The 22,458-nt window shown below is 45.2% G+C and overlaps 9 protein-coding genes across 10 annotated transcripts in view; 5 read left to right on the top strand and 4 right to left on the bottom strand.

Moving 5' to 3' along the window:
- Nucleotides 1-4,369, bottom strand: part of mwh (multiple wing hairs) — a 31,491-nt gene extending 27,122 nt beyond the window's left edge. Inside the window, exon 1 of the mRNA XM_018100929.3 lies at nt 3,688-4,369. The gene's annotated coding sequence lies outside the window, so the exon portion shown is untranslated. The remainder of the gene's footprint in view (nt 1-3,687) is intronic.
- Nucleotides 1-22,458, top strand: part of RecQ4 (RecQ4 helicase) — a 76,192-nt gene that overhangs the window by 43,410 nt on the left and 10,324 nt on the right. The gene's annotated exons all lie outside the window — the stretch shown is intronic.
- Nucleotides 544-2,527, top strand: LOC108651336 (beta-keto L-gulonate decarboxylase). Its single transcript, XM_018100940.3, has 2 exons — nt 544-778; nt 1,597-2,527. Exons 1-2 carry the CDS (start codon nt 574-576, stop codon nt 2,478-2,480), a joined length of 1,089 nt encoding a protein of 362 aa, XP_017956429.3. The 5' UTR covers nt 544-573; the 3' UTR covers nt 2,481-2,527.
- Mtch (Mitochondrial carrier homolog 1) lies at nt 5,637-7,328 on the bottom strand. Its single transcript, XM_018100944.3, has 4 exons — nt 6,946-7,328; nt 6,692-6,857; nt 6,126-6,623; nt 5,637-6,053 (listed from the first exon to the last, which is right to left on the bottom strand). The coding sequence occupies exons 1-4, from the start codon at nt 7,154-7,156 to the stop codon at nt 5,978-5,980; spliced, it is 951 nt and encodes a 316-aa protein (XP_017956433.1). The 5' UTR covers nt 7,157-7,328; the 3' UTR covers nt 5,637-5,977.
- LOC108651339 (tRNA pseudouridine synthase-like 1) lies at nt 7,400-8,747 on the top strand. The gene is made up of 4 exons (XM_018100943.3): nt 7,400-7,526; nt 7,583-7,711; nt 7,768-8,097; nt 8,154-8,747. Exons 1-4 carry the CDS (start codon nt 7,453-7,455, stop codon nt 8,608-8,610), a joined length of 990 nt encoding a protein of 329 aa, XP_017956432.1. The 5' UTR covers nt 7,400-7,452; the 3' UTR covers nt 8,611-8,747.
- On the top strand, nt 8,612-9,295 carry Mkp (MAP kinase-specific phosphatase). Its single transcript, XM_018100946.3, has one exon. The coding sequence runs from the start codon at nt 8,612-8,614 to the stop codon at nt 9,215-9,217; it is 606 nt and encodes a 201-aa protein (XP_017956435.1). The 3' UTR covers nt 9,218-9,295.
- On the top strand, nt 9,394-10,718 carry LOC108651338 (formylglycine-generating enzyme). Its single transcript, XM_018100942.3, has 2 exons — nt 9,394-9,993; nt 10,043-10,718. Exons 1-2 carry the CDS (start codon nt 9,450-9,452, stop codon nt 10,522-10,524), a joined length of 1,026 nt encoding a protein of 341 aa, XP_017956431.1. The 5' UTR covers nt 9,394-9,449; the 3' UTR covers nt 10,525-10,718.
- LOC108650355 (uncharacterized) lies at nt 10,559-12,106 on the bottom strand. The gene is made up of 2 exons (XM_018099471.3): nt 11,121-12,106; nt 10,559-11,061 (listed from the first exon to the last, which is right to left on the bottom strand). The coding sequence occupies exons 1-2, from the start codon at nt 11,855-11,857 to the stop codon at nt 10,890-10,892; spliced, it is 909 nt and encodes a 302-aa protein (XP_017954960.1). The 5' UTR covers nt 11,858-12,106; the 3' UTR covers nt 10,559-10,889.
- Nucleotides 12,511-22,458, bottom strand: part of p130CAS (Serine_rich_CAS and FAT-like_CAS_C domain-containing protein p130CAS) — a 40,041-nt gene continuing 30,093 nt past the window's right edge. For both annotated transcript variants that reach the window (XM_018100936.3, XM_018100937.3), the window contains exons 3-4: nt 21,308-21,571; nt 12,511-15,060 (exon numbers count right to left, since the gene is read on the bottom strand). In XM_018100936.3, coding sequence (XP_017956425.2) covers nt 13,204-15,060; nt 21,308-21,571 — 2,121 coding nt within the window. In that variant the 3' untranslated portion in view covers nt 12,511-13,203. The remainder of the gene's footprint in view (nt 15,061-21,307; nt 21,572-22,458) is intronic.

Genomic DNA, 22,458 nt, shown 5'->3' with positions numbered 1-22,458 from the left:
ATTAGGTAGAATAGAAGTCTAGTGAATACAAATATCAGGTTTTCCAAAGCTGCTCAGTTTCTTTCTCTATAATCAAAACCATTTAGATTGGGCTACAAAATATCATTGAAATAATATGGATACAGGTTAAGTGTTATCATCTTTCTTAGCTGAAGTTTTCACTGAAAGTGCAACAGAATTTCTAAACTGCCTGAAAATAAAGCTGATTAAATAGTTTGTTGACTTTTTGATAGGGAAGTAGTAGTCTGGATTCCCCAAAGTAAATCTAAAATCTTTGTGTAATGCTGCTCTTGAAAACCTTGTCAATTCGAGATGAAATGATTAATGTATAAACTATATAGTTATTGTCCCGTATGCTAGCCCCCAAGACAAATGACTACTGTACCACTAAATGTACCGTCTCCCGAGCCATAGAACCAAGAGCGAAAACATGAGCTTACGGCGTGTCTGTCCGCCTGTGCCTGCAGTGTCCAAAAGAAAAGAATATTTAGGTGCTAATCAAACATGTTTGTGGAAAATCTACGAAATGCGGTTTATCTTATCATCGAACGGGTCACCCTGTATGAGCGGGCAATGTTAACTATAGGACAAGCCAACCCAAAGGCGAGCTGTGCGCAGTTGCGGCTACTCAGTCGCACTTCCAAGCAACATCGATCAAGTCGCGACTTTAACGAGCGCCAGCAAATAGGAAACATGAGCCAGAGCCAGCTGAACACGGCCCAGTTGCTCTTCGAGGAGAAGCCACTGCATGTGCCCACACTGGAGGAGCTGCAGCCAGGTAAATTTAAAGAGGGCGAACAGTAGCATGAGCAGCAGCAGCAGCAGCAGCAGTAAAATGCTGCAGCAGAGTGAAACGCAGCAGCAACACATTAAATGACCTTCACAAACTGTGCCGAACTTTCCATAGCCGGTTTTTTCTTTTTCGTTGAGGCGTTCTCTTTGCGTGTTCTTATAAAGTATAGCGAGAGGCCTAGCCGACTGGCTGGGAAAATACTATGTGATGTGTGGAAGCAAATGACTGAGCGAAGCTCGATCTAAGAGCTTAGGCAGATTGTGTGTGATTAGAATACATTTAATATATGCTAAATTTTATACTATATATATTTATATATACATGTGTGTGTATACGTACAGTCCTTAAAAAATAAGAACAGAAGTGAAGAGCTGAATTATGGCGATATTTTACATCTTTTCAAACATCATAAGCCTGACATATGATCACAATTCTCAGCTGATAAACTGATAAACATTGCGCTTAGCTCATAATTGGAGGGAATGCAATAAATTATTGTCAACAGTTAAAGCTCACATAAAAAAGTATACAAAATCTCAAACGCATATCTCTTTAGGCAAATCAACTCAGGTAAGGGTATTTCAAGTACATCACTTAAATGACTGTTCACTCCCCTCTCTCTCTGTCTCTCTCACACTATCTCTGCTATTCATTCTAAGCACAAAAACAAATGTGAATGTCAGCTGGAGAGCTTTTGGTTTAGCTTTTTTGCGTTGTCTTGATTGAGGGCAAGATAAAGCTTTTGCCAGTGTCAACACTCAACACTCAACGCTCAACACTCTCTTGTTCTCTCCCTCTCTCAGTCATACAGGGTGCTCTGCGCAAAAACTTTGTCAGCGCCTCTGTTGAGGTGGGCGCCTGCCCCGATCTGAAGGCCAAGGAGTTTGGGCTGGTCGAGTCCGGGCTGGGCGGCAAAGCAACGCTGCTGGAGGTGGGCGGTCCGCCGTATTTGCTGCCCCAGGTGCAACGGGAGAAGCTGTATAATATCACGGAGATAACGCGCCGCATACAGGGTGCTGGAAAGATATTCGCCATTGGCGCCGGCGCTGGACCCTACCCCATACGCAGCTCCAACTGCGAGGGCATCTACAATCTGTCGGTCAGCGCCGCCGACAAGCTGACCAATGGCAGCTACACGGCCACGGTGCGCGGCGAGCAGGAGGAGTGCGTGCTGGAGCGCATTCCGAGCTCGGAGCCGCGCTGTGCCCTGCTGCTGAATCTGTATCTGAGCCGGGGTGAGCCTGGGCCCGTGCTGAAGATCAGCGCCAAGCAGCGCAAGGGCGAGCTCAACTTCATTGAGTGCATACGCCAGGGTCTCGAGCAGCACTACGGGGACCGAGTGGTCGGACTGGGTGGCATATTCGTGATTAGGAAGGGCGCCGTCCACCAGCACGTGATGCGCGACTTCAGCGCGACGCCCATTCACACCGATGAGCAGCTCAACCAGTGGCTCAAGTTCTACGAGATGCCCGCCCAGCTGAACGCCCTGGGCACGCTGGTCACCAAGGAGCACGACCTCGATCTGCGTCTCCAGCACTTCCACTCCTTCTCCTTCAGCAACTGGGGCGGCCACTACCACTACGACACCACGCCCGACACCGTCGAGTACGAGGCCTATCTGAATGTGGCCGAGCGCGTGGTGCGCGTCGACAAGCCCCTGGCCACCCACAAAGTGGGCAGGGACTAGCCCACTTAGAGTATAATAAATAAAAGTCACAAAAAAAAAACACTAAACTATTCTTTCTATTGATTGATTGTGCAATAAATAAAGCTAAAAGTCTAGTTTATTCGGAAAGAAGATACGAATGATGTAGAATTATAAGAAATAAACATATGTATAGATTAAGGGTTTTCCATTGACCTTTTAGACTCCCACTACGAGTGCCCTACTAACTTGTTTCACTTGCCAATTGGATGACGGTCTAGTCTGCCCTTTGCTCTATAAACACGTTAGCTAACGACCTAGACGACAAGAGTGAAAATAGTTTCTATTTTAGTTAAATTTCTGCTTCGTTTCATAACGGTGGTTGGGACTACAGTTTATTGGGAGCCGGTTGAATGGGGCTTTATGTAATTGGCAAGCAAATTGACAGTTGAACTTTCTACAGATGAGCGGCAAATCAATCAAAAGATGATCCATGGCCGACGAGCTCCACTTCTAGACAAAGCCGAGCACATGCTCTCGGGTTCTGGTTTTATGACTCCGTTGCCCGCACTAATGAGAATTCGCCAGAGTTACGGCAAGCGGCTGGCTAAGCAGGCCGTAAATAATGCAGCAGCAGGCATGCACCAATATCCACACTCCACTCCACTCCACTCCACTCCACTCGGCTCCACTCCACTCGGCACTCCACGACATGTAACAAGCATTTCTTTTGTTTCAGATTTTTGTTTTGCTGGTTTTTGCATCGCTGGCCATTAATTATTTAATAGCTGCGATGCAAAGAGTCGAGTCGACTCGAGCCGAGTCGAGTGCGAATCGTGCGGACCACAGGCTATTAAGTTGTTTGGGCGAATTTCTCATATCGAGACTGGATTTGCGCGCTATCTGTGGCACTACGATCGAATGCAATTAGTATTGAATGCCAGCGACAGTGGCGATCCACAATATATATACATCAAATAACTTATATAGACCTTTGTCGATATTGACGAAAACTATTTAGGTGCGCTACAAAGGGAATTCGATTCGATTCTCATTTTACTTTTTTATTGATTTCAAGGTAAGTTCATACTTTGTAAACTTTCTATTTGATATTCCCTTTATTTTAAACTTTTAATTAAAAATTTTGCAGACAAATAAAAAATAAACTGTTATCCATATAAGTTTTAATATGTAGCATACAGTTCTTTGTATATGTATATGTATATATGCATATCACACAAAAACTTACCCAAAAATTGAATAAGCTTTATTCACGATCTATACAAGTATATGCAGATATAGCTTTAGTAGATAAATCTATTAGCTTTCAGGTCACTTTTGCTGCTTGCGGCTTTTTATTTTGATTTTGATTATAAATTACTTTTTAGTTGTGCGTCTCAGCGAATAGATTTCTAATATTTGCATTTAGATGTTCGATTATTCAAATTTATGTTGGGGCCAACAACAATAAGACGGTCGACTTCATCTCCAGCTGTACAACAATGAGCCGGCCCGAAAGCCCCACAACAATGCGATGAAAAATACGTTTATCGAACTGGGCTCGAACCAATTTAATCTGCGATTTGGGGCTTCCTCTTCGCTTCTCTCTTCAGAAAGAAGCACACAAAAAGTTATTAATCTGAGGCGAGAGAGAAATGCAAATACGATTTCGCTGCCGCACCAAAAAGAAAATACATATATACGCCTATTGTTGTTGTTGTTGTTTTAGGGTATGTTGCTGTTGTTGTTGCTGTTTGTGTTTTTCTAGACGCTTGCACACTTATTCACAATAGTTAAGCACACACAATTAGCACTTTTTATTAGCTCAACTCGGTTTTGATTGACTGCCTGCCCGTGGGACGCGCCCAGCTTGCAACGAGTTGTTGCTGCTGCTGTCGCTGTTGCTGCTGCTGCTGCTGCTGTTGTCGTGCTTTATGTTGCTGTTGCTGCTGTTATTGCTTTGGCTGAGATCGCGCTCACGTCTGTTCGGCTGAAACTCACGTTGCAGACTGAATGAAGTTGGCCAACTTTATGAACTGAATGAGTTGCTGCCGCTGTCGCTGCCGCTGCTGCTATCGTTGTTGTTGCTGTTGTAGCTGCTGCTGTTGCCACTTGTTGTTGTTGTTATGCTCTGTTCAAAGCATGAAGTAAGGTATATGGCTGAACGTAGGCTTGTATGAGATTCGAATGAATTTGAATTGAAAGCTGATATGCCTTAAGCAATTGATAAATCTACATTTATATTCATAAATACTTCTACTCCTTGTTCAGGGCTATCAGGGACAGTTCCTTTAAAGTGCGAATATGCCCCTCTTGTTCTTAACAGAGTATTCTGCAGTCATAGCTTCTATAAATGCTTTTATCAAAGAGCAAATTCATATGCTCAGTTGTTTACGAGTGCAAGTATGCTCTACTCTACTCGATGACAGAGTATGGTGCAGTCAAGTGCATCAATTGCGCCGTCTGCTGTTGTTGTTGCTGCTGGTTTAGTTGTTGGCATGTTGTTGTTGTTGTCGTTGCTGCTGCTGCTGCTGCTGTCGCCAGTTGTTGCCTTTGATTGAAATTGTCGCTTTATCTCAATTTGGACACATTTGCTGAGAGCTAGATGAATTTTACCATGACTAAACGGTGGCAAGTGCGGCAAACAATGCGGGCTAGCTGCAGAAATTTGTAGTTTCCAATTCCCCAACCAGTTCGCAATCTATTAACTTATGCAGTCAATGCCAATGTCAGCCAACAACAACAACAACATCTAGTGAAGTCCTGCCCGCCAATGGCAACGTAAACTAGATCCAGCCTAAAAATCGCAGCATCGAGTCATGTAGGAGAAACGCGTTGCCGACGACGAGACAGGCTCGCCTGCCCATATTTTAATTGAAATTGCATAATGAGAGGCAGTCGAAGTCTTTATATATACTGTAGTAGTAGTAGTAGGTACTTTTCGTATCGGACAACTCGTTTTCGCGCAAGCAGAGAAAATAACATCTTGTAAGTCAAATTGCTTTTAAATTAATTCAAATTAACCAACATCTACAAGAAGCTTTGACAGGATCTCAGAGACTATAATTATGTCGTGTTATTCAATGCGTTGGAAAGTATATTGGCTTTCCTCTTCGGTGCTCGCACACAAGTTAGTCTCTAGCATTACAGGCGGCCCCTAGATTTCTGAGATCTATTTCTATATACATATATGATATAATTTGCTCAAAATGTTTTTAATTTTACAATTGTTCTTAATCAAAATAGTAACAAGAGCTAGACGCTGGCTACTTAATTAAAATAATCTGAAAGGCTCATCGCAGACATGATTCTTTGGAAAGGCATTGGATGCCAACAAGGAAAAGAAATATAATGTTGCTCGTTATGCGATGATCGTAAAACATAGTGATTACTTTTAGTGATTTACTTTTATGCAGAATTATTGCAACGGAGAAAGAAATGCATTTATGTCTTGTCAGGCAGACGCGACTCTCTCGGTAGATGGTAGTTCCGGCCCTTCCCATTGTGGTTGTAGCCGTATGCCGCATCTATTGGTTCATCTATTGGTAGCGGGACAATTTGGGCAGTGGGGCAAAGGCAGTTGCCATGATTGGTGTATTTGTCGATAATTGCGAGCTAAAATCAGACACCAAGGAGGGAGAGAGTAATGTCAGCATGAATCTTAACTGCTTGCTGAATTCTACATACCGCCAGAAGAGGGAGCTGCCGCGTTTCAGCTCTTTGCGACCCTGCAAGTCATTCCAACAGTCCACCCAGTTTCGGTAGCTAGGCATTATTGGCGGTTGGCCGGCCATAAGGCGTGAGCCACTGACTGCGGAGCATGTCGAGACTACTTGCAGTGGGTACAGTAGACTAGAGAACAGGAACTGCATGAAGCCCGCATTGTACTGTCGAGTGAGCTTGTCCTTGATGAAGTATTTGTTCACAACGTAAACTGTGGAGCTGGATAGCACTAGGCAGGCTACGTCGCACAGCAGTTTGGGGATCAGGCCAGAAAAGAAGCCCAGTATGCCTTCGGTCCTCCAGATTTCGCGAATCGAGCCCAATATTGAGTTGTATAGAGTCTCGCGACCCACAAACTGTGCCATCATGCGCAAGGAAATCACATGGAAAGGATGTGACACAATAATCCCGCTGACCGTCAATACAATGTCGCGCTTCAGATTGTACTTGAATTGCATATAGCTGGCAAGCAAGAAGAGGAAGAATAATGACGATATTCAATTCATTGTAAAGTGTAGAGCTATACTCACTTCTCCTCCTCGGTCAGCTCGGACTCGTCCTTATCTTCACGTTGGGATAGTTCCAGCTTCTCCGCAAAACGCTCACTAACAACCATGCTCAAGACGGACCCAACCAATTTGGGGGCCAGACCGCGATAACATCCGTAAAAGCCATCCACCCTCTTGATATGACCAGCTATGATTTTGTGATATAAGAGAGAGAGCAGAGACCGAAGTGCAATTTGAAATGCCGGCCGGTGACAAGTGTTATGCGATTTACTTACCGTATTGAAATATGTTTGGCAAGACCATAATGGGTTTGCCCATCAAGGACTTGCCCGGTCTCGCGGCTATGGGCTCATACCCAATCTGTATCAGCGTCTTTGAGTATTCAAAGGGATGTAGTGCAGCGCTAACACCAAGGCGCAGGCCGAACCGAATCCAGCAATTGACCTCGGTCTCCTCAGCTCGGGTATAATCAACGTAGTTCGTCATTGTCGGCCTGATCCTGATGTTATATTGACAACAATTGATCTGTACGAGTATGAAAATGTTAGCCGGTCAGCCGAATGGTTTGCACGTCTGCCCTTTTTTCGCTTTAATTCAGGTTAAAAAACTGACAAGGCGTAAATATCGATATCTGACGAGTACTACGATGTCTCTCAGTTTCAACTATCGACTAGTCGTGTTCGTTCTTATGAGAGCATTTCAACTACTGTCTATCGCACCAAAAAAAAAACATATGATAACAGCTGAACTGGCCATGAAACGATGAATCGATAGCAAAGCATATGTTTTCCGTCTTTCCGATTGCAACAATGCATAGGTATTTACTCAACATTTCTTACATTGGCACGAGATTTCGGTAAGTACTCTGGAAAGATGAAACAGAATGTGTATAATATCCAAATGAACGCACAGTGGTATTCAAAAGACGATAAACAAGTTGGAAGAATCGCGTCTAGATACGAATTCAGTACAAGGTTGCTTAGAGTTAGCATTGCGCGTTTTTCGTCCCGTCAACGAGATCCAAACCGTGCTGTCCAGTCGGTAGGTACATAATTAAATTATATTCAACAGTGATTTGTAATGCGATCTATATTTAGCACAGATGCCGGCGTACACGCCCTGCACTCGACTGTTCACGTCGATTTGGAACGCAATGATGGCAAATGCTATGATACGACGATATTGACGGGCGTGCTCAATCGTACCCTGGACAAACAGAGCCTGCCCATACGTGTGCTGAGCACCCAGCGTGTGGCAGATACCTTCCATTGTCGGTACCACGCCATTGGACGCACCTATTTGTACCGCATTGCGGTGTCGAAGCAGAAAACAACCCTCCTGCCAGATGCGAAGAGCAGTAGCTTAAGGAACAGAGCCTTCGAAGCATTTTTACCCGTTGAGGAGTGGGACAGGTGCTACTTTCTGCAGTAAGAAACTTGTTAGTTATTCAAGTGCAACCCGGTTGAGATTCCGCTCTTTCCAGAAACAACAATTTCGATATTGAGCGCTTAATTGCCGCCTCGCGCATGCTCATTGGAGTCCACGACTATCGCACATTTATGAGCGTCAGTAGACAAAAGAGTCCCAGCCGGGATCATCCCATGTTCACAGTGCGCAAAATCGATGAGATCAATATTCGTCCTGGTCGAAGCCTTGCATTGGGCCCAAACGCAACGTTGGCAACAGAAAACTACGACTATTGGGACATAGAGATCAAGGCCAAGTCCTTTCTGTACAAACAAGTGCGACGCATTGTGGGCACGCTGCTGGCGCTGGCCGAGGGTCGAATCGACGAACGGTGCATCTACCAAATGCTAACGATTCCATCCAAGCACAGCTGGGATCATCGCATACAAATTGCACCTGCGTGCGGTCTTTACTTGTGCCGTGTTCACTATAGAGATACGGCCTTTGAGCTTCCAGACGAAACGATTGCTTAAAATGATTTTGCTCTATGAACTGCAAAAGCGTTTGGCCAATCTAAGGCCAACCACCACGATTGTAACCACAGCCACCGGCGCCCGTTATGTCGAACGGCGCAGATCCTCCACCGACGAAGATCCTCCGGAACAACTAGAGGCACGCCAATATGGCTTCGTCGTCGACTCAAAGCCTGATGCAGTTCCTGCGTGCATCCTAAGTGAATTTCTCTACTTGGGGTCTCAGGACGCCGTCAGCTCAGAGAACGTATTGAAGTACAATCTAACGCACATCTTAAGCGTAGGCATTGAAACACCCAATGTCGAATTGCCGCCCACACTTAAGTGCAAGCATTTGCCCTGCCTCGATGTGCCCGAGACCAACATCCTGCAGTACGTGTTGCCCGTCGCTATTGACTTTATAGAAGATGCGCGGGCAGCGAAGGGCTGTGTCCTGGTCCATTGCAATGCTGGTGTATCACGTTCTGCATCGGTGGTCATTGGCTATTTGATGAAGCGACGGGACATGCGCTTTGAGGAGGCATACAATCTGGTCAAATCGTGGCGGCCTTGTATACAACCGAACGCCGGATTCGTGCAGCAGTTGAAAACATTTCATAAAGCATAGTTTAATATGAACTAACAACAATAGCCAGTAACGCCATATTTGTGTTATTAATAAAGTGTATATTTATGATCCAAAACTTTAATGATCATACTCTCCCATTTGAGTGTATTCAGATTGCGGTATATATTTGAATTGAAGCTGGAATTAGCTATCGATTAACTATCGATTGAATCTTCTGTTTATTGCAGCCCTGCCACTCAGCTGTGCGACTGCGGCTATAAAAACAATAAGAATGGGCAAATTAAAAACTGCATTTGTTTTGTTGGCAATTTTTAGCCACCAAGTCAATGCCGACTGCGGATGCAACAAGTTAGACAGAGATGCTCGCGTTGCGGAACCAGTTGATGAGCAGCCGGCGCAACAGGTGTGCCAGCAACAGGCGCGCAATAAAAACAAACACTATCGAGACTATTACCCCGAGGAGACAGAGGAGGAAATTGAGGGAATGTCCCTCATACCAGGTGGAAGTCAGTATATTGGTACAGATGAGCCTCATTTTATGGCTGATCACGAATCGCCAGAGCGTCTGGTAAAGTTAAATGATTTCTATTTGGATAAATACGAAGTGTCGAATGCGAATTTCGCTAAATTCGTGGAAGCTACAAACTATACGACCGAGGCGGAACGATTTGGCGATAGCTTCATATTCAAGACACTGCTCAAGCCAGAGCAGCAAGAAGAGTTGAAGGATTACCGTGTTGCCAATGCGGTCTGGTGGTACAAAGTCAGCGGCGTTAGCTGGCGTCGTCCCAATGGCATAGACAGCAATCTAGAAGGTTGGTTTTCCACCGACAGAAAACACTATATGACTGATTTCCTTTCTAGGCCTGGAGCATCACCCAGTTGTGCATGTTAGCTGGCGCGATGCTGTTGCCTATTGTGAATGGGCGGGCAAAAGGTTGCCTAGTGAAGCAGAGTGGGAGGTTGCTTGCCGTGGCGGCAAGCAGCGGAAGCTCTTTCCCTGGGGCAATAAACTTATGCCCAAGGACAGACACTGGCTGAACATATGGCAAGGTGACTTTCCCGATGGCAACACCGAGGAGGATGGCTATCCATTCACTTGCCCCGTTGATCAATTCCGTCAAAACAACTACGATCTATATAATATTGTCGGCAACGTCTGGGAATGGACCGCGGATCTGTGGCAGGCCGGCGACACCAGTCCAAGTCCCAATCGGGTGAAGAAGGGCGGATCCTACCTGTGCCACAAGTCCTATTGCTATCGCTATCGTTGCGCTGCACGCTCCCAAAACACCGAAGACAGTTCGGCCGGCAATTTGGGATTTCGCTGCGCCAAGAATGTGTAGAAAATGAATCTCTGAAATTCCACTGATCACATCATTGTATATCTATACCATACCATAAGTTTTATTTAGCTTATATGGTAACATAGCAATATCTATGCATACATATTTGTTTGTAGTTATGGTGTATATAGGTATTATGTATGGCATATAACGTATATGAATCTTCATTCTTAAACTTCATAATTGACAACGTTACGTATAAGGTTTTTCTTAAATGTTAGTTAATATCTTTTTTGAATTAGTTCACATATTTAAGTATGCTGCAAAGCTTGCATAATGCACATTTGGTTGCAGTTGCTAAAAGTACTCCACGTAGTGGAAATTTGGTATGCTAAACGGCAGTTAAACTGCCCAACTGCTTAACGTTACAAGTTACAGTTAACAATTCGCAATGGTTGGTCCGTTTCATTGGTAATCGTTTGCCTGCGTTTCTTACGTTGCTTAATCATTCGACTGCGTCGTTGCTTCTCCAATGTGGCCCCGTTCTTACGGGGAGGCGGCTTTGGCTGATAAGGCAAAGGCACGTTATTCCACCGGCTATAAAGATAAACCAACACTTGAATTATGTACATATATGTAATGCATAACGACGATACCTTCGCCGGCAAATGGAACATGTTCCATTCTCGGGATTGCTGTGCTTCTCCCAAAAGATGTCGTGAACCAGAGCACCACACCACGCCTTTGAATGCAGATATATGAAGAACTTTCTCGACGCGTATTTAGAATCTTGAGCACACAACTGGGCATGCCGTAGCCAGCCACTTCTCTTTATGCGTACCAGGCCACAGCGATAGCAGTGCGTCCATCGCTGTATATCTGCTATGGATACCCAGAGCGGTTTTAATTTTGGCTTGATATCGACATCGGCGGTGTCTTCTATTGGTTGCTGCTCTTCGCTCATCGGCTCATCGTCATCAATAAGATTTATAGTCTCATTATCCGAATGACTGTTGTTGCTCTGCTCCAAAAGCTCGTGCGACTGTGGCTCCTCATCACAATGCCTATGCTTCGACTGGACCGGCGACTCGTGTATATTCATATGATTGCCCTCCTCAATGGGCATGGCACGCAGCGGAAGCAGGGGCGTGGTATTTGGAAACGGTGGCCACGGCTCCGAGTAAACAAATACATGCAGCGCTCCGCTAATGCAGGGACCATGTGTTTCCATAGGCTCAAGGTCATGCCACATATTACAATTGATGCATTTTTTGCGTGGCGGCTGAGCACAACAAAAGCAATGATACTCGCGAGATCCAGAATTGGTCAAGCATATTGTTGAGTTGATGTTTTCAGTATCGCGCATGCCACATTTGCAACAAATGCAGTGCATGATGGCCCTACTCCAGCCAAACAGTGCACAGCAGCGATCAAATCTCTTATTAGGTTTAATACTTATTAGATCCAAATACGCACTAGTGGTATAAACGACAAAAATCAAGAAGAAGAGCTTCTTTCCTGCCGCCAAAAATATAAACTCAAGTCGAGCTTGTTAGGCTTAAAGTCTGATATATCTGCACGGTAACTCAATCAACTTTGTGCAATGTATGTATCTTGTTATCCTCTTTGCACGGAATCGAATTGAAAAAAATCCCAACAAAAGAAGTGTCTGTCGTTCATATCGTTTGAGCTATCGATAGTTGCTTAGATCACTTTCGACACTGACCAAAGACTGCTCAGTGCTTTCGATGAAAATGATGACGAATGAATGACAAGACGAAAGAAGAAGCACAAGTTGCTGGGAGCCATAAGCAAAATTTGAAATTTTTTATATACAAATTTACATTGACTCAAAATTGTTTTTACAGGGGCGCATATTTACTACACTGCAGCTTTACCAACTTTATATGTATTCGAATAATTTTTGTGGGTGTATCGATATTTTGCGCGCTTTCATCGACTGATACCCAAATAATAGTTTTCAGTTAATTTTAAATTTGAATGAGATTTCAGCATTCTTTTCTGCGCAATAAAAAATCCAAGTGATTTATAATATATATTGTTTTTTATTATTATTACTTTATAGTCGTGCTTACTCTTGATCGCGTTGATATTATTATTTATTAAATACAGTAGTTGGTATGGCTAATGCGTAATTTTTCATGTATATTGCTGACTATTGCCTTGCACAAACGAAAATGTTCATTGCAAATCTTACAGATTTTGACTATGTATGGATATAGATATATATGTATGCATGTATGCTAATTATGATCGATTATAGTTATGCAAATGTAAATGCATTAAAGCAATTTCTACGATATACATTCACAAAATAGATCTGCTGAAATGCTTCACTGATACAACACTTGAAATACAAATGTACAAAAAACGTAAACTACAATTATAATCGCTATATACAGAGACCTCAATTAAAAATAAAACCTACAAGCTAAAAATAAATATAACTTAAGTCGTAATCGTAATCGTAGTTCAATATGTATGTATTAATCGTATTATATATACATATGAATGTAGCCGTATATATATAAATAATATATATGGGGAGATCGTGGCAACGATCTGGGTGTAGCTCTGTGCATTTTCTGAAAATATCACAATGCAAATCATATATCGAGTATCGATGCGTGCTGGGATATGCCAATTCCGATAAGCCGTAAGGAACATTTGCCAGCTGCCAGCCTGGAAGACTTTGTAAGCCTAGTCGCGCTCGCCTCTTTAGGATCCATCGGCCGCCGACAGTTTGACGGCCTGCAGCATAACGGTTTTCAGTTCACGCGCCAAGCTATTGATGTGCACCACCGAATCGACCATTTCCTGAACCGCACTGCCGCTTGGAAAGTGCGCCGCTGCCTTCTTCGACTTCAGCACGCAAGTCTTCAATGCGTCCGACAGGGCATTGGTGCAAAGGAGGATTTTCTCGCGCAGCGCCTCCTTGGAGATATTGCGATGCACATTGTCGCCAATGGTCACCAGGTTGTGGGCACTGACGACCACAAACTTGCCATAGGCTATGAAATACTTCGGCGGTTGATTCTTCTCGACGGTCTCCAAGAAGGAGTCAATGGCACGCAGGAGATTCGCCATGTGCGTGGAAATCTGTTGAGCGTAGTAGCGCACCACCTTCTTATCCTTGTCCGTCAGCTCCGGTGACCTATTGGGCTGGGGCACGCTGGCTGTGGGCGTGGTCGGCACCGTTGGCGCGTTGCCCATGGCTGTGGACTCGGCGATCTTCAAAGCGCAATCGAATTGGGTTTTCATTCCGGCGGGTATAGCGTCTCTCAGTGCTTGATTCTTCTTGGCCGCCGCATCCTTGGACTCGAAGGCCACATAGTCGTAGTCCTCCAGCCACTCGGCACTGCCCCGCCCACCAGCAACGTGGCTCTCGCCACCATTCTGGCTGTTGAGTAGTTGATCCGCCGGCAGCTGTCGCTTGAACAGCAGCGAGGCATTGCCCTGGATGAAGCTGGTGGTGGAGCGCACGTCCTCGGTGAGTGTCTGGGCGCAGGCGATCAGCTGATCCAGGCTATCGGGCGGCCGGCAGCCGTGCTTGTCATCGCTGCGCGCCAGCTGCTCCACTGACCAGCCGCCCTGTCCGTCGAGCGCCTCCGAGGAGTCCTGTATCAGCTTGTTGGCATCGCGCAACGCACGCACCAAAGGCCTCAGCTTCAGGGCCAAATTGCGATCCTCTGAGTTCTGGGCATTACCCAATGCTCCCTCACCGAACTCGGTCAGATCGTGCAGAGCTGTGCGCAGACGCAGTGCCGCCAGCTTCAGTTCCATTATGTGCTTCTCCAGCTGCTCGGGCGTGCGCCAGTGCGGCACCACGAAGCTGAGCAGACGCGTGATGGCCATCGTTGTCTCCGACTGCAGCTTGGCCAGCGTTTCCAGCGCCGAGTTCAGTTCCAGGGGCAGCTCCTTCACTGCGCTCACCTGGCTGCCGTTGCTCGCGCTGCTCGCATTGCTCGCATTGCTGACGATGCTCGTCTGCTCCTGCAGCGGCGGCAGAGAGAACTCATGGCTGGCGGAGGCGAGCGGGCGCTGAACTGGCCGCACGGGCAGCGGATGACGACGCGGTATATCGTAGTCGGGCATATTTGCCAGCGAGCTGCGATTCGAGCTGGAGAAGCTCAAGGACAAGCTATCGCTGGTTAGCAGAGACGACGCCGAGCTACTGGGCGTCAATGTATGCTGCTGCTGCTGCTGCTGCTGCTGTTGCTGTGATAGTAGTGGGCGTGGCACATCGTAGGACTCCTCTTCGACGCTCTTCAGCGAATCGAAGCGTGCGCCCAAAGCCGAGCCCGTCGTGGGCGTGCGCACGCCCACTGCTCGGCCGCCGGGCCCGTCGTAATTGAATTGCACAGGCGTCGCCGGCTTGGGTATATCGTAGGTCTCGAACTCGCTGCCGTTGCCCAGCGACCCGTTGCCCATCATCATGCTTAGGTTCTGATAGATGTTCTGATTGCTGTAGATCTGCTGCGTATTCGGATTCGGTGAACGCGACGTTGCCCCACACAATGTACCAGGAAAACAGTTGTAGATGTACTCATCCCCGTGCCGCTGAGGCGTTATGACCTGGACAAGGAGAGAGCGAACGAGAGGGTAACATCGATTAGAGTATGTCGCAAAAAATTATTAATAATTTCACATGATATATGTATATATTTTATATATAGATTTATATTATAACAGAAACCTCAACCAGAACCATTCGTACATATATTTCAGGCCGTGCCTGTGCCTGAGTCAAAGCACGCAAAGCATGCGACAGACGAGTGCCATGCCCACACGCGCCCCCATCCACGCCCCTTACTACGACTACGACTGACTTATCGATTTTCACAATTGTTGTTGTCACCAGCCTTTTCTTGGGCTTTTCATGAATGAAAACTTTTACTGATGATTCACACCTGTGCACTCCTGCGCTGCTGCGCTGCTGCTGCTGCTGCTAGTGGAAATCCAAGCACAATTATCACATTGTGTTAACAATCAAATGCCAATTAATAGACAATCAGCGGAAGCAAAAGTAGAGATTTAAGAAAAACTTCACTGTTCGGTGGCCAAAAGACGACTGCGAAACGAGTTTAAAATGCAGCTGAAGCTGAAAATACTGGGAAATAGCAATGCGCAGGCGCAGAACAGGACAGCACGAAATACTGGGCCCAAAAATATCCCTTCTGGTGGCGCTGCTGCTGCTGCTGCAGTTCAATGCCGTTCACTGTCAAGGTAAAGCCGAATGAACCCTTAAGAAAATACAGGGTATATACCGCTGAAAGGGCTTTGCTCGCCCCTCCGACCATATGTTCGATTGATGAAATATGTATAATCGAAATGCAATAATAAATTACAGCATATGCCAAATCCATCAGCAGCCGTGCCGTCGCTACCCTGCATAATGAGACGCGCATCGAGTCGCGCCACGCCCACTGCCAAAGCAGTAGGCAGCGCATTGAATCGATTGCCAATTAGGTAAACCGTGAAACGACCCAGCCCCTCTAGGCTACCTGAGGTCCACTTCAGCCGGCAGTTGTGCAACCTTTGTCCGTGAAGTGTCGGTTGACGCGTAACACGAGTCCCTGTTGTTTGGCAATGCGCCGAAGGATGTACCAGCTGCCACACACACGCACACACACGCACACACGCAAAGAGCTCTTATCAACAATATCAGCGCTGATTGTCTTTGAAGTCAAATAACTGCAAATGGAACCAGCTCAGCCGGCCATTAGTCTTGGCTGACAAAAGAATGATTCTTTCTATTTATTGGGCTTGGCCTGAACTAGTTCTGAAATGGCACACCAAACAGCAGGAGGCGCGGCCTGTAGCTGACTTCAAGGAGCCCAATTTCCACGTTACTTTTCCTGCTGATTTTCCTGCCGTTCGTCGACTTCTTTTGTTGTTGTTGTTGTTAGTTTTTGTTCTGTGCTGATGGATCTAGGTAGCATTTTGAGAGATCTGTATGTTTATGGCACATTTGGGGCACTTTTTGCAATAGCCAAAACGACCGCCAGGGGGCGCAGCAATTTCAACGAAAATTGCCAAGAACAAAGACGCTTTGCTTTCGGCCATTGTTTATATAATGTGAACCAAAACTACTTTTGACAATTTAGGGTATATTGGCTCTGTGGAAATGTAGTTAAGAGGCAGAGGTAGGCGTGGCAGAGCCCTCAAAGTAAACATGTATATTATTGATGATGCCTGTGCATCCGCATGAATATGAATATTCCTAACAGCCATTCGCAGGGATTATCATTTTTCTCGATAATTCCTACCAAGGATGTCTGGAATACCGAAGCGTATCTCCTAGTCGGACTGGAGCACTCCTGCTTGCCTTTAAATGGGATTTTGATAGTTGAAAGTTTAAATTCACAGCACGATCGCGCCGAGATTTCTTTCAGTTGTTGTTGTTGTTGTAGCCTATTTTGATAGTTTGTTGTTTTCTTTGGGGAAAATTTGAGATCTTTTGTAGCTGTCACAACATTCGTTGCTTGCTCTTTGTGTTTTTATTGATGGCCCTGTTGAAATTCTGTACAGTAGCTGTCCAAGATTTGTATCTCTGCAGCTCATTTGATGCATTTCAATGCCGCGGCTCACACCTGCACGCACCTGGGCCGGGCCAGTTCTTTGACAAACACAGTTTCAGCATTTTCTCACGTACAAAAACACAATTCCAAATGCAAATTTCGAGCAGGGCAGGGCAGGGCTGGGCAGGGCAGGGCTTTGGAGATTGGCTAAGAGATGCCCGCAGGCTGTAGCCCATTTCTCCATCGCTCCATCTCTCCCGCTCTCTCTCCCTCACACGCTCTCGCTCATCTTTTGGAAATTTCTTGATTTTGTGGCGTCATGTCGAGCCACTTGGTCGCAAAGATCTCAAGTGTGCCTTGCCTTGCCTTGCCTTGGCTCCCCTAATTAATGGCTATTTATACGGAAGTGTGCAGATCCCAGAGACAGGCACTTGTGACCTTGTCATATATATATATATACGATATGCGATATATCTATATATATTCTGTTTATATCGTCAGAGATTTCACAACATACGCTGAGGCCATAGAGAGTCCGCATTCTTTGGCAACGTCTTCCCATATGGCCAATCGTCTCTTTTCTGCTCTAACTTTGGTCATGCACAAATCTCGACAGAACCAAAGATGCTGCAAAACAACAACAACAACAACAATCAAGAGTTATTGTTGCCGCATTTGCTTCTGGCTGGCATTTTGTTGCCATTTTTGGTCATTGAAATAAAAATGACATGTTTTCCTCACACAAAACTCGAAAACTCTTTTTGGAGTTAGAGCCACAGACATAGCCAGAGCCACAGCCAGAGCCAGAGCCAGAGACCTGACCACATTGCCATAAATCTTGATGGCTCGTTGCACTCGCTGAGCTGGACGCAGTTTTATGGCCAGTGCGTGACCGCCTGGCTGAATCCCTGCCCCGTTGCCTTGGCCCCCCTCGACTGCCTGCTTCGACTTATGTGGGCTCAAGGAACTTGAAATTGTCACACAGTTTTTGGAGCCCGCCTAACGGTGGAGAGAAAGAGAGAGAGCGCCAGCCAACTACCGCTGCGTCTGTGATTTGGCCAGGCCAACAATGAAGTCTTAAGTATTTATGCATTTGGCCGGCGAGTGTGTTTTATATATGTACACTAGATAACATAGTTTACTGTAGGCCTTTCGGGACATGGCTTCCATCCTTGATCTTCCATCTCGCATTCATTATCCACAATACTTCAGTTCACATCTGACTTATCCTAGCTGCCATCTTGTGTATTATATCATCTGTCTTTCATGATTCTTCTGCCATATTCCATCTATCTCCATATTTGACCATCTTCCTTCTTCTATATTCTATCTTCTGCTTTCAGCTTCTGTATTGCACTTTCCCGAAATTCTGCAGAGCTTCATTAGCTTATCAAGGGTGTTCAAGATTCGGCTCTGAAACAGTTACACAGCTTATCTCTGACTGCGTCTGATGTGTACTGTGTGGGATTTGGGTTTGTGTGGCAGGCAGACACTTGCAGCTTGCAGCTTGCAGCTTGCAGCTCGCTGCTTGCCGCTTGTGGTTTGTGGCTGCTGCCCAAGAGTTGCGCAACATTGTTCAAAGACATTTCCGTTCTCAATTAAGTTAGTTTTAGATTTGTGTGTGTTTTTTTGGGAATGCGGCTGATATGCACTTGATATGGCTCAGGCGAGTGTGAGTAGACGCGACGTCACTTGAGATTATTGTGCTTGATTCGCTGCATTTACACCTGTTGGCCAGGTCAGGTCTTTTGTTGGCCGCGCCAAGTGCAGCGGCTCGAGCACTCAGCTCAACTCTCCGACGTTTCTCAACTGCAGTGCGTAAACTTTTTGACGCTTTCGAGTGGATGTTTTTCAATTTGAAGTCCGCTTTTTGGCGTGTGAGTTTTCCACTCGCAGGTTTCGTCTGGCCGAATCAATAAAACCCAACAGCAGACACCTCAAATCAACAAAAGCGGCATTTAATTTGCTTTCCATATACCCTGTACAAAAGGCAAACGATCAGTTCGGGTATATTCGTGAAAGATGAGGCCAAGTCTTCGATTTTGTTTCTCTCCATCTCCCCATTAATTATTAGAGGGTATTGCTCGGTCGCTCACTCCCGACTAGAGAGCTCTCTCTAACTTGTCTTTTGTTGCTTTTTACAGCTACCACTTGAGAGGCACTTCTGCTGGCTAGCTGTACCCCGACTGGCCTAGCTCTATGGCCAGCGGTGTGTGGAAATGTCGAGGTCTCCTCTCCGCAGAGGAAAGGTTTCACCCATGCAAACGCAATCTGCCACAGCCGGTGGCAACGAATCGGTTGCAATTTGCAGTTGCAGCTCGGACAGACAAGAAATCAAAAGATGCCAGAGGGCGGCGAGGGGCGGAGATGGAGAGAGAGAGAGAGAGAGAGAGAGAGAGAGAGAGAGAGGGTGGACGGCTTTGCTTCTCTGGCGCAGCGTTTATTTGAATTTGAATTTGAATTTATGGTTTCACTTGCCAGAGAATGAGAGAGAGAGAGGGAGAGAGAGAGAGAGAGAGAGAGAATGCAAGATTGATAGCTGCCGATAATGCGAGGAAATGTTTACGACTCTGTAATTTGGACTTTATTTTATTTGATTTGCTGCGCCAAGTGCAAAGAAAAGCGAAAGTCCAAGCAGCCAGAGCTATAGATAGATATATAAACAGATATGTATGTGTGTGTGCGTGTAAGTGTGAGAGAGTCGAAAATGCAGATGGCAAAGTTCAAAGCTGAACGAATTCGTTGCATGTGGTGCTAATGATAATGGACAATTATGAATGCAGTTATGCAATGGATGGAGCGAAGGAGTGTGGCAGTGTGGGCGTGTGGGCGTGTGGGCGTGCTGCGGCACGGATTGCTAAATGAAATTGAAAGGCCCGAACGAAACAATTGCCATGGCCGGGTAATTGTCCATTGAGTGAGTGGGTCAAATAGATGTCAGAGCTGTGAGATGGGTCTACGATCGCGCCCAGCGCTGTGAAAGCCAAATGAATTGCTGAGAACTACGATTGCTGTTGGCCAATGTATTAGGCAAGAGCATTCGAATATCGAATATCGAAATACAGATGTGTTTCATAGCAAAGCGGGCAACCAAAAGGGAGTTGCTACAGTTCACGAACTACTGGTTCCACTCGAGATTCATAAGACGATGAGGGATACTCATCTTATTCCCAGTATTTACTCAACTTGAAAGACAAACCTCCAAGTTTTGCATTTTGGGCTTGAGTTAGGGTATTAGAGATTCGCATTGCCTCAACTGAAGTTGCTTGGTTAATGCCTTATATTTGCTTATGGCTGGCATTTATTAGCTAGCCGCTCTTCAACTAATGCCCAGCTGTCTGGCCAAGTGCAAATTATTCGTTTCCTTTAATTATTGCCATCGATTTGGCCAAATCATAGAGAGCGACTCGACATGGAAGCGAGCCCGAAGGAGGCAGAGTAACTGCAATGCAAATAAAACGCATGTCCAGCTGACAAATTGGCAAATTACGAGGCGAATTCAAGAGGAAAACTCGAGGAGCGGAAACCCGTTGGACAGCTGCCTGAGATGCTGTCGAAGCTGTCGATGCAGTGCGTCAGCCTTGCTACTGCTCCTGCTCCCTGCTCTCTGCTGTCTGCAGCCGCCTCGGCAGTTGGGTCTTATTAATTGCACAATTACGACACGCAATTGACGTGCAGAGAGTGAACGATGGCCGGCCATAATGATGGAAAACCGGCGTAGTTCGAGAAATCACTTTCTTTCACTTTCCAGACGGATATCATAATTCACACAGCAACAACAACAACAACAACAACAACTACGAACTGCTCGGTAGCCAAAAATAAATAAGCCAGACGTTGCAAAATGCAAAAATTTTAAATTAAAAACGAAAACAAAAACGAAAATGAAATCAAATCAATTAGGAGCCGCCTCAAGGGGCAACTCTCACGGGGCAGCGTCAAGGCAGACGCAGACGAAGCGTTAAATTAAAAAATTACAAGAATACAAAACAGAAAAAAGAATTAAATTTTCAGATAGACGCATGAGCATATACCCTAACGGAGATCCGACTCAAGAAAGAAAAGACTCGTAATACACTGATAATAGATTATATTAATATAGTATTATATTATATACTACTACTATAAGTATTTCCTATAAAATCAAGGCATGCATCAATAAAATGATGTCAGAATTCAGTTTAATTCGGTTTTATCGACTTGACTGGCCCAGAATATATATAGTTCATGACATCAGAGAGTTTTCATCGTATTCTTAATGCAATACAATATATAATAGGGTATATGAGATGAGCACCTACCTTATTCGGTGATACGTGCCACGATCGGCGTCCGCCTCGGCCCTGGCCGCCCGACGAGGTTGAGTTGGTGGATTGTGTGTCCGCTGCCGCGGCGCTGGCGTTCAGCATGGAGCCATTCTCATAGATCTCCGCCGAGCAGATGGAACTGTTTAGGGTCGCTGTGCTGGCCGCCAGCGATGGAATCGGCGAGCTGGCCGGCGAGGGCGAGAAGCAGCCCGAGTCGTAGGAGTTTAAGATGCGCAACCGATTGCCGGGACACAGACCCTGTCAGAAGAAGCAGATGGAATAGTTGGAATAAAAGTTTCGTACAGGTACTTCCGAGTCGTGCACTCCCCACTAGAGCACTCTGCCTTTGATATCAAGCGAAACCCATGGCTGCCTCTCATTGAATCCAATTGATTTCGATTGCCTTTTAATTAACTCCCAGGCTGAGTGCATTCTTGACAACAAAAAATGATCTAAATATAGATATATGCCATATATATATTATATATACACATCATATATGTATCTATAATAAATTGCAATTATTATTTTTTAATTGCCTGTCAGGCTGCATTAAAAATCAGCTCGTAGCTCTTTTTCACGCAATTCTTTACGTCAATTCGGCTCGACATCTGTGAGAGACTTTTGACAGTTATTTGCGATATATATATGTATATATAAGATGTATATATACTGCTCCCAGATCTTGTCAACATGTGTTTGCAGCTTATTTCAATTAAATTTTAGACGCCGCCAACAAAAAGTCGCGCCAAAACAATTTATGCAACAATTTATTTGTATTTATTTTTTATTTTTTCAAAATATCTTCAATTTTATGTATATATTTTTTAAATTTATGCACAAAAGCGCTTTTTGTTGTTGTCGACACTCAATTGGCTTGGTTTCTTTTTGGGTTAATTGTTTCCATTAAAAAGTGCGGCTACTTTTTAATTAACAGCAATTGGCCGACATCGAGTATCTCTATAGCTGTATATCAATGTATCCATGTATCTGTGTATCTATGTATCCATGTATCTGTGTATCTATGCATCTATGTAGCCATGTTTGGCGATTTTGATTTCCATTTTGATATGTGTTTTGACACCAGTCGACAGCAGCTTGAGTGCATTCATGAGTGTATTCATGAGCGCTCAGCCACAGCCCAA

Source organism: Drosophila navojoa, chromosome 4 (genome assembly GCF_054131105.1).
Source record: "Drosophila navojoa isolate 15081-1374.11 chromosome 4, UAZ_NAV_1.0, whole genome shotgun sequence".
NCBI lineage: Eukaryota > Metazoa > Arthropoda > Insecta > Diptera > Drosophilidae > Drosophila > Drosophila navojoa.
This window is presented reverse-complemented; position numbering and strand designations above follow the sequence as displayed.

Coding starts and splice junctions, on each gene's coding strand:
- LOC108650355 (XM_018099471.3), bottom strand. CDS start 11,857: ATGCACTGCATTTGTTGCAAATGTGGCATGCGCGATACTGAAAACATC. Junction 11,062..11,120: donor TGTTCCATTTGCCGGCGAAG/GTATCGTCGTTA, acceptor TTATCTTTATAG/CCGGTGGAATAACGTGCCTT.
- LOC108651338 (XM_018100942.3), top strand. CDS start 9,450: ATGGGCAAATTAAAAACTGCATTTGTTTTGTTGGCAATTTTTAGCCAC. Junction 9,994..10,042: donor CATAGACAGCAATCTAGAAG/GTTGGTTTTCCA, acceptor TTTCCTTTCTAG/GCCTGGAGCATCACCCAGTT.
- Mkp (XM_018100946.3), top strand. CDS start 8,612: ATGATTTTGCTCTATGAACTGCAAAAGCGTTTGGCCAATCTAAGGCCA.
- LOC108651336 (XM_018100940.3), top strand. CDS start 574: ATGTTAACTATAGGACAAGCCAACCCAAAGGCGAGCTGTGCGCAGTTG. Junction 779..1,596: donor ACTGGAGGAGCTGCAGCCAG/GTAAATTTAAAG, acceptor TCCCTCTCTCAG/TCATACAGGGTGCTCTGCGC.
- Mtch (XM_018100944.3), bottom strand. CDS start 7,156: ATGACGAACTACGTTGATTATACCCGAGCTGAGGAGACCGAGGTCAAT. Junction 6,858..6,945: donor GCCAAACATATTTCAATACG/GTAAGTAAATCG, acceptor ACAAAATCATAG/CTGGTCATATCAAGAGGGTG. Junction 6,054..6,125: donor GGCAGCTCCCTCTTCTGGCG/GTATGTAGAATT, acceptor GTCTGATTTTAG/CTCGCAATTATCGACAAATA.
- LOC108651339 (XM_018100943.3), top strand. CDS start 7,453: ATGTTTTCCGTCTTTCCGATTGCAACAATGCATAGGTATTTACTCAAC. Junction 7,712..7,767: donor CAAACCGTGCTGTCCAGTCG/GTAGGTACATAA, acceptor ATCTATATTTAG/CACAGATGCCGGCGTACACG. Junction 8,098..8,153: donor GACAGGTGCTACTTTCTGCA/GTAAGAAACTTG, acceptor CGCTCTTTCCAG/AAACAACAATTTCGATATTG.